The sequence below is a fragment of the Cyprinodon variegatus genome, unplaced genomic scaffold (assembly GCF_000732505.1).
Source record: "Cyprinodon variegatus isolate N-32 unplaced genomic scaffold, C_variegatus-1.0 Scaffold24, whole genome shotgun sequence".
Taxonomy (NCBI): domain Eukaryota; kingdom Metazoa; phylum Chordata; class Actinopteri; order Cyprinodontiformes; family Cyprinodontidae; genus Cyprinodon; species Cyprinodon variegatus.
The window spans coordinates 846464-856627 of NW_015150477.1; the positions used below are offsets into that span (position 1 = coordinate 846464).

General features: G+C 38.4%; 1 protein-coding gene across 3 annotated transcripts in view; it reads right to left on the bottom strand.

Moving 5' to 3' along the window:
• Positions 1-10164, bottom strand: part of LOC107096735 (myosin-binding protein C, fast-type-like) — a 106904-nt gene that overhangs the window by 20252 nt on the left and 76488 nt on the right. For all 3 annotated transcript variants that reach the window (XM_015393535.1, XM_015393525.1, XM_015393516.1), the window contains 7 exons: positions 8749-8888; positions 8445-8604; positions 7989-8093; positions 4709-4897; positions 4434-4568; positions 4169-4336; positions 2134-2222 (listed from right to left, as the gene is read on the bottom strand). In XM_015393535.1, coding sequence (XP_015249021.1) covers positions 2134-2222; positions 4169-4336; positions 4434-4568; positions 4709-4897; positions 7989-8093; positions 8445-8604; positions 8749-8888 — 986 coding nt within the window. The remainder of the gene's footprint in view (positions 1-2133; positions 2223-4168; positions 4337-4433; positions 4569-4708; positions 4898-7988; positions 8094-8444; positions 8605-8748; positions 8889-10164) is intronic.

Genomic DNA, 10164 nt, shown 5'->3' on the forward strand with positions numbered 1-10164 from the left:
TAGAGCAGAAATCTTTATTGGGCATGCTTCTGTTGCAGCAGTAAATCTATGTACTTATCGTAGATTTTATAATCAGGTTTGATTCTTGGCACATTTATAAACAGTGAGATTCATACAGCGAGTCCCAGGCTTTAGATGAGTAAAAATTCCTTTTTACACATCTTATACTACGGAGCCCCTAAAGGGACATGGAGGAAAAAATAAAATTTGCGAGATCCCACAATACTTTTGCGAGATCTCGCAAACATATTGCAGAATCTCGCAAAAGTTATTTTTTTCCCCTCCCATGTCCCTTTAGGGGCTCCGTAGTATAAGATGTGTAAAAAGGAATTTTTACTCATCTAAAGCCTGGGACTCGCTGTATGAATCTCACTGTTTATAAATGTGCCAAGAATCAAACCTGATTATAAAATCTACGATAAGTACATAGATTTACTGCTGCAACAGAAGCATGCCCAATAAAGATTTCTGCACTAAAAATAAACACAAAACAAAGTACAGCTGCCACCTTGCTTGTTGGTGGAGTTGGAGGATGAGGGACAGTGTCAGTTGATTCTATAGTAGGAGAAAAAGTTTCCTCTTCTAACCCATCAAGAAAGATTACGTATTTTAATCCTTTTTAACCAATCCTGTCGTTAGATTTAACATAAACCATTCACACCACTGGAACTGAGTTTTTCCCGCAATTGTGATGTTTTTAGTAAACGGTTTTCCTGAGAAAGTTAGCAGCAGTCTTTCCTTATGTGAATAATTTCTCCTTTCGCAAAAAGGAGTAACTTTACATAGTTAAGAAATATTCTTAGAATCCTTCAAAGTCACCAACTGCTAATGATCCGTTTATGAAATGCATCTAAACAGCCGGTACCTTGTTTTGTCATTGTCTCCTTTCTATCTCCTCTTTCTTTCATCTTTTCTCTTTTTTTCTTGTTCTTCTTCTGTTTTTCTGCTCCATTTACATTGCAGTGTCCATATAAAATGTAAAACTCCCTGCATAATTATTATAAAGCAATTTATATGCATGAAACAAGTGGAGCAATTGCCATACTGCTACACTTGTGAAAATAAAATCTGTTGGGCTCTTTTTGGCATCAAGAAAATTATTCTTATTGCCAGATTGCCAGATGGGACACTGTTAAAAAAACAACAAAAAAAACAGCCGGTACCTTCTTAAATGCTATAGAAGTGGTAAGGGTGTACTCACTTCCTCATGTTTGCTTCTTTCTAAATTTGGTGTTATTTGGTATCAAACTGGAGGTGAAATTGAAGTGCTTTTAGAATCTATTGAAGATCTTTCTATGCATGTCCTCATATGCAAAAATACAGAAGGGTGTACTTGATTTCTACCATCACTGTAAACATTTTGTGGCAGTAAAATCAGGTTAAATATGTCTCAAGTTCAACAGCATCACATGTTTAGATGGTAGAAAAACAGCCGCAGGAGCTAAATGTTGGACTCTTATATAAGAGTTGATGCCCTTTCTGTCTCAGGAGATCATGATGTTGCTTGCTCCTCCATCTCAGCTTGAGCTTCTCATCTTCTTCCTCTGAACTGCTCCGTATCGCTTTCTTCTTGTCTATTTTGGTTTAGAAAAGGGGCTTTCCCTTTGCCGCTTGTACTTAGCTTCTTCTTTACCAGCGCCATAATTTACAAGTTGTCAGATGCTGTACGTGTCCTTGTGCCCTTAAAGCACTCGCTCTCTCTGTTGTGAGCAATATTTACAAAACACATTTGTGTTCCAGGGGATGAAACAAAAACTGCAGAGATCAGTGGAATCTCAGTTGTTGGTCCTTTTAGTATACATAACACACAAGAGGAACAAATGCATACAGTATGTATGTGTTGCACAGCAAAGGATTTTTTGCTTTTAGTTTTTGTTTGAGTTTGACATAATCCCTTCATTTCTCTGTTAAAACACTCAGCAGTAATTTTAAAAGATGATTTTTCCAGCTACATCTGGAACTTCTAGCTAAACGTAATCATTTAAGTGTGATTTGGGCACCTGGCCCAAAAGCAAGATTTCCTGTTATCCCAGCCTTAATCAGGTTGTTCAAACGTAGCTGAAACAGCTTTGATCTGCCGGTATAAAACCTTTTCATGGAAGGGAAATAAATGAATGCAGAAGTCAGCCTTACCTGGAAAGGGATTACCAAGTTCACCTTCTCGCCCACAGGAGTGATGAGCTTAGATCTCAGGTTGCGTGGGACTCTAATCTTTGGATTTTCTGCATAGTGGAAAGAAACGATGAACCTAGTTTATAAAAGAGGCCTTAATGTCCCCAGTCAGAAAAAATGTGAGCCATTTTTGATTATTAGATTTTCATGCAGAGTTTCAGGAAAACGTCAGACAATCAGATTTCAACCAAACATGCTTGAAATGCTCCTATGAGTTTTTTTGAACTCTTGCTTTAATGCAGTCGAATGGTGAGGAGTGAAGCTTCTTAGCTAGATAAGATTGCATGATGGTGTCAGTTTTAGTTTTTAACCAGTTAGTAATTGCACCTTTTTTTTTTTAGGGTTTTCTCAAATCCAGATGGGTAAAAAAAGGTTTGCAGTATCTTTCACTCTCCCAGCTTTTCTTAACAAGATACTTTCTTTTTTGTGTGTGTTCTATTAAATAGCTTCAGCTCAGCCAGTATGGATGGAAAGAGTCTCTAAATCAGCTTTGTCAAAACAAAGCAGGTCTGGACTTTGACTAGGCCATTGTGACACATAAGTATGATTTGATTTAAACTGCTCTATTGTAGCTCAGGGTGTGTGTTTAGGGTCGTTGTTCTGTTTTCAAGGTTATCCTGAACTTAGCTCAAACTATTTAACCATTAATAGCTTTTGCAGTACACACTCCACCAAAACCAAGACATTCTTTGTCACTTCTGCAGAGAATTATGTCATGTTGTTCTTGCAGCCATGTCTCAGCGGTTTTCACTGCTGATTCTCCACACACCCTCTGGGAAGAACTTTTCTTCTTGCATTCCCTAAACAGTTGTACACTCTGTCAGGATTTAGCTAGGCTTTGTAGTATTTTCCGCTCCTCCTCTTCCTTACTGATCCAAAAAAGGCCTCCTCTGCCATTGTGCCTCTGTTGTTTTTGTCTTTGGCGGTTGTAAAATGAGCTACATTGCACGGGACCTTTGATGACCTCAGCAGTTCAGCCTCTCGTAATGTACGACTGCTCGGAGGCAAAACTAAATATTTTCTTGTTCTATGCAACCGGAGAACAAAAACAAGGTCTCATCTGACCAGAGGATCTTCTTCCACATGTTTTCTGAGCTCCCTCTGTGCCATGTGGTAAACAGAAATCTGGACTTCTAAAAGGCTTCCTAACAACAATGACCGTCTCAATGGATGACAAACCCAAGCTGTGCATTTCTGAAGATCCTCCAATGTTACTGTTTTTTTTGGGGGGGGGGGGGGGGTTATGCTTCTTTCAATGCTTTCTCACCTGCACTGCAAAAATTATCTAGAAATAAGTTAAAATATCTTAAATCAAGTGTTTGTACCCTTAATTTTACTAGGTAAATGGGATGATTTGCCAATGGAATGAGTATTTTTACTCTTAAAATAAGATAATTATATAATATGCACTTGTAATAAGACAATGCAGTTGCTTTTTCTTATTTTAAATGTAAATTGTCTTGTTCCATTGGCAAAGTGTCTCACTTACTTCCTCAATTAAAAAACAAATATGCTTAGTTTAAGAAAAAATGACTTATTTAGATTTCCATTTTTTGCAGTTGGGTTTATGAGATTAGGTGGTGGAAAGCCATATTTTTGGAAGTCTTCAATTGGTCCATCTTCTTTCCATGTTCAGATGTTGTTTAGACAGAGATCTGGGAGATGTTTTTATCTCGAGGGATTGTTTTAGGACCTAACTGGGCTCTAAACTTCTCCACAACCAACTCCCTGACATGTCTGCCGTGTTTCTTGGTCTTCATATTGTTACTTGTTTAGTAAACCTTTGAGGCCTTCATAGAATAGTTGAGTCACTGAGATTTTTTATTGATTAGGAATTTTCTCAAGGGTATCACTACAAATGTCCTTCACACTTTTTTATATTTTATGTGTACAAACAATTCAAAATGGCATAGTAATTTTCTTTTATTTTAAACAAATTGAAGAATATTTGAACTATGAAGGGTTAATTTTGTTCAGAGCATTGTAAGTCCCTCACCAACAATCTCCCTAATGGTGACGGCCTGAGACAGAGTGGCAGGGAGGCTATGTCCAGCAACATTAACTGCAAACACTCTGAAGAGCATCTTCTCCCCGGCTGGGAGACCCTTCACCCTGTACTGGGTATTTCCCACTAGTTCCTTATTGGCCTGCACCCACTGGTTACCTTGGAAAAAAGAATAAAAAAAAAATAATTAGCAAGAATTCAGCTTAAACCAGGAATCACACTAAAACAATGCATTCCAATGAACTGAGATGTTTACTTCCTTCTGTGCAGTATTCAATGATGTAGCCGTCGATGCCTCCAGCTCCGATTTTATCTGGAGGTCGCCACTTGAGAGCGCAGGTAGTGTCTGTCACATCCTCCACCCCGAGACGAGTGGGCTCACTCGTGGGGGCTGAGAGAGACAAGAGCTAATTAATACCTTAATACCTGGCATAAATGGAAAGGGAAGGCAGGTTGGGCTACGTCGGTATTAGCATCATGTGAAAAGCCTTTCTTAATTAACCACTCTGTTGATGACATGCAGCAACGCACCGATGGGCATGAAGGGCTTGGAGCTGGAACTGGGCTGAGAAATGCCGATGCCGTTGACTGCAAACACTCTCATCTCATAAAGCACACCTTCAATCATCTTCTTAGCCTCATACGTGGTGGACTCATAAACATCGAAGTTTAGTTTGGTCCACCTGGATGAAGCAACCTTCTTCCTCTCCATCAAATACCCTGAAATTAGAAGTAACAACTGTTTTTCCTTATATTCTTGTTTGCTTTGGCTTTTTTTTTCAAAAACTTCAAATCAAACACATTTTGACATTAGATATATTAAAATCACAAACATGAATTAATTTATTAAGAGATGAAAAACTTTGATCAATCTTATTTTTTTGATTGAGCTGCACTTGCTGGAACCAAGTTCTGTTGCTCCCTGATCTGTAGAAGTTAAGAAATCACTTAAATAGTTACTGTCTGACAATATGAAGCAGGTAAAAGAGATAAAAAAGAAAGCAGGAAGCACATCATGTCAGATCTAAAGAAATGTAATGGTAGTCTAAGCAAAGTCAATGACATCTAACGATATGGAAAGGTTAAAAATTATTTCCTAAGGTTTCTGGACACCAGAGAAGCAATACCACCAAGTAGAGAAAACATGAAACAAACAAATTATCTTTGTTCCAACCAACTTTGCACCTGTTACTCATGGCAAGAAGCCCAGTTATGTCCTATTAAATAATTTTGGACCTATAGCTTTGTCTTGGTGTATATTGGATCAAACCGAGTTAAAAAGAGCTGGTGGAGATAGATCCAGCTGTTTAGAGCCTAACCTGCTCAAAATTAGACAGCAACTCCTTCTTTTTCAGGGAGGAATGGGATTTGGGAATGAAGCAGACAAGGACAACTTTCTCATGTAGGATATTTTATTCTAGTTTATTATTCATATCGCTTTACTTTTGTAGTACTTTCAGTTTGTAGTATTTTCAGATAGGCTACCTATGTGAAGTGCACCATAATAATATTTTGTATTATCATTGTTATTCCATCCATCCATCCATCCATCCATCCATCCATCCATCCATCCATCCATCCATCCATCCATCCATCCATCCATCCATCCNCATCCATCCAGGAAAATGTAGATATGCGAATTAACCTAAAAGTCGTGGTTTGGGGAGGAAGCTGGAGTAGCAGAAAGAACCCGAGCGAGGCATCAAACTCAGAACCATCTTGCTGCAGGGCAACAGTGCTTCAATCTGCACATCAATGTTATAATTTTAAGCAATTATTGTCATTATGTCCTCCAGTTACATGGCATAGAACCTCATCTTAGTTTATCTTAGACCGACAGTATCATGTGCAATCTGCACATTTGAACTGAGGTGAACCAAACGTATTTGTATCTCTTAACTTTAACACATTAATCTTGGAGTTTAAATACATATCAATCGGAAATTTGGTTGATAGCTACTGAGCATGCATATAGTAACAGTGGAAAGAAATCCCCCAGCTTCAAAAACATTCCTAGGAGTGGCTGGCCAGGCAAAATTACTCCAAAAGCCCATTAGTGACTCATCCAGGAGGTCACAGAAGAATCCAGAACAACATTGCAGACATCACTTCCCAAATAAAGGTAAAAGTTAATGATTCAACAATAAGAATGAGACTGAACCAGAGTGTTAGAGTGATAATTATAAAATTATTGTGTGGACATAGGAAACATTGAAAGAAAGAGGATGTTACATTTCTATGCTGTGAATCAACCAGAAGGGTCATAAACTTTTATGACCTCCAGGCAGAATCACACGGTTGTGTGACTTCCATCCAGCCAGTTGGTCAATTCACACTATCTTGTTACCTGCATCCTCCCAGACAATCATTACTGGCTCTTCTGTTTTAGGCCCGCCTGTTTGATGTTGTAAACTGTTAATAAAAGGCTTTGCTATGAAGGGATCTGTGTGAGAAGGTGCTGGTTTTCCAGCCAGCATCTTCTCTCCACCCGGCAGACGCTGACGTCACAAAACCCTGTCTCTGTGTTGATCATTTCCTTTTAATCTTTTAAACTCACATTTTTCTGGATTAAAACCCAACACAGAGTTTTAAGACCCAAACTGCTTCTGACCAACAAGAAAACATACTCATGATCCCCAAAGCTATTGGGAAAATATCCTTTAGATTCATTATATGAAAGTGTATATAACAAGTATGGTGCACTAGAATAGCTCTGAACACAACCATTTATTGAGATAATAAAAGGACAATTTCTCTGAGTGGCATAAAAATGAGGAAAAAAAAGATTGTTCTCTGACAAGGTAGCTTTGACAAAGTCTGGACTTACATCTGATTCAGAAACTGTGATCTGCCCCTTAAATAGGCTGTTTATATCTTCAATGTGACTGAAATAAAACCATTATACTGTATGAAAGTGAGTACTCCAACTCCAGCTTGTACTTATTGTCTTCCGCTTCATCCGAAACCAGGTCAGAGGAGAAGTGTCAGCAGAAACTCCCAGACTTCCCTCCTCCCAAATACTCTATAGCTCTAGTGGAGGAAGCCCAAGACCCTTCCAGTCCAGCTGAGAGTCCCTAGAGCATGTCCTGGGTTGTCCCCTGGACCTCCTACCAATGGGATGCCCCTGGATGACCTCCCAAGGGAGGTGTCATGGGGTATATCCGAAAAAGATGTCTGAGCCACCTCGGCTGACTCCTCCTGATGTGGAGAAGAAGCAGCTATACTTTGAGTCTCTCCTGAAGTGATTTCCTGACTCTATCTCTATTGGAGTGACCAGCCACCCTGCAAAGAAAGCTAATTTCAGCCTCTTCAGTCCAGGATCTCTTGTTCTTTCAGTTATGATCCAGATTTCATACCAAAGAAAAGGACTGACTGGGAAATCAAGAGCTTTGCATTTTCATTGAATGAAAGTAAGTATGCATACATTCCTCCTCATTTCTGATAAATCTCTTTACTTCTAAAGCGTTCAGTGGCTGATGGCAGCTGTTTTTACCGGTATGGATACAGCCAGTTACTAAAGTCAGGGGGTGTCTGCTGTTTTAGATTTTATGGGATGCTTTTTCCACTTTAAATCATTATTTTAAAACTTTTTCTTATTTACTAAGATTATCTTTTATACTAAATCTGTATAATGTTAATGTTACAAAAAAGCAGAAAAAGTCTACAACGGAGCAGAAATAAGATCAGATAGAGATTAGATAAATTAGAGTAGTGTAGGCGAAAAGACGAGATACATGGATCGTAAAGCAATTTTTCTCCTGAGAGTAAGACATCAGATTTAAAAACATCAAATGAAGTGTATATTTTTTACCTTTAACAGGAACTCCGCCATCAAATGAGGGAGGCTCCCATGTGATGAAGGCAGAGTCCTCGCCAACCGATGTGCACTTGACATTCTCAGGAGGATTAGGCACATCTGGAGCCGCAGGTTACAGTTAGAGAGGAGTCATGAATAAAGCAGGCAGACATTTGCATAAGGATGTGTTCTATATTAGGATAGCATAAAGAGTTGATCTAAAAAGTCACTGGGGAACAATAAGACTAAAGAAGGATCCCCAGAGAAACAGGAGCTCAAAGTCACTTTCAGTGTGTGGGTGCTTTGAAGAAAAGAATAAAGTAATTAGAGGTCCATTTAAATTTTTCCACAGCACTCTAATCTATCAAAGATGGTGTACCTCCTGAGTTAAGTTTAAGTGCCAGCACTTCTAATTCTGGATAAGGTATAAAAGGAGGACTGAAGGAAAAAAAAATGCAAAAAGTAACTGACCCACAATCTTGACATAGATGTCAGCCTTGTCCTCTCCTGAAGGGTTGGTCACGGTGATGGTGTAGGGACCCTCATCTCCTCTCTCCGCCCCCTCAATCACAAAGCTGCTCACGGTCTCCCTCGTTTCCACGCGGACCCGTCCCTCGTCCTCAGAGACCAACTGTCACAGAGACCAGGGACTCTCATTTCTTTCTGCTAAGCTCTCCCACTCCCTTCTAAGCTACCTACTTGAACTCTATCTGAGTTCTTTAAGTAGTGAAGGAAGTCTTATCTTTTATCTTTTCTTTGTCTATCCTGATCTCACCTGGTCTCCTTTCATCCAGCACACGGTGGGGGCCGGCTCTCCCGTGACCTCAACATCAAAGCGAAGTTTGTTTCCAGCCACAACTGTGATGACATTCTTGTTACCGCTGCCGCCAGCGTCCAGGTGGATTTTAGGAGGATCTTTGATGAGATCATCCAAAGTGAAAACATGAAAGAGATCATTTAGGTTATAACGAGAATGATTTCTTCAAAGCGACTGATTTTAACTTCAATCATTTTTGTTCAGTTTGGTTTCCTTTATGAAATATAATGTAAGCAGAAAATAATAACTCCATAAATCAAGTCTTTGTTTTAATACTTGTTAGATTTGAATCATACATGAATAATTTTGAATGATGTACTGTAGCATCTCATGGCATCAATAAACATAAACATTCATTAGATACTTGTCTACCTTCTGAAATACCCACGCAAATACCCTCTTAAATATTACAATAACATAACTACTTCTATTTTCATAATTCAGAATACTTTGAATAATGCTCTTAAAACAAGATGTCTTCAAAAGATAAATTTTTTCATTGCATGTTGGTGAATTCAGTCAATGTGTTTTAGCAGACTAGAAAAAGATTTTTAGTCATTTTGGTTAGTTCAGATCTTATTATTAATTATGTTATGCAGTGTTAAAATGGGTGGAAACAGACAATTTAATTCAATAACTGTACTGGAAATGTGTTCTGAAGTGAAATGCAGAAACATGTTTGGAAGCTGCATGGATTGTTTACTGAAATAACAGACAAACAAGTACGAAACATGAAGTAAAACTAACAGACTAACAGATGCAGTGAATATCGACGGAAGGCTAAAGGCTGAAGTTATGAGGAAAATGGGTGCAAACAAAAAGTTAACAAAGAAACACAGAAGAGCGGATTCTACTAAAAAACAGGAGAAACTATTAAACAAGGGTGAAAAGAAAAAAAAACTGAGGGATGAAACTAACAGAACCAAACAAAAAATACAGCAATAATTACTAGAGAAAGTAAAGGAAAGACTGGCTATAAAAGCAAAGAAAAACAGGATGATAAACAAAAAAACAGACAAATGGTAAAAATAATAGAGTATGGCAAGTCATAATGTATCAAATTAATATCAAGCTTGGAGATGCTGACAAGATCCTAAATCAGAAAAGGCCTGCCATAAACAAATGTTAAACAAATGTTTACGTAAGGAAACAAAAATGATAAGCTGAAAAAAATTGCTTTGTACCTACGTAACATCAACAAATTTCAAAAATGGTGATCCGAAATTAGCAGTGAGTGGTAATTCAACTCCATTTGAAGCTTTTGAAACTTGATTTGTTTACCATCCATAATTTGACACCCCTCTACTGGGGGTGTAAATAATAATCGTTTTGCATCGATGCATCGATCCAACAGCCGACGATCCGATGCATCGA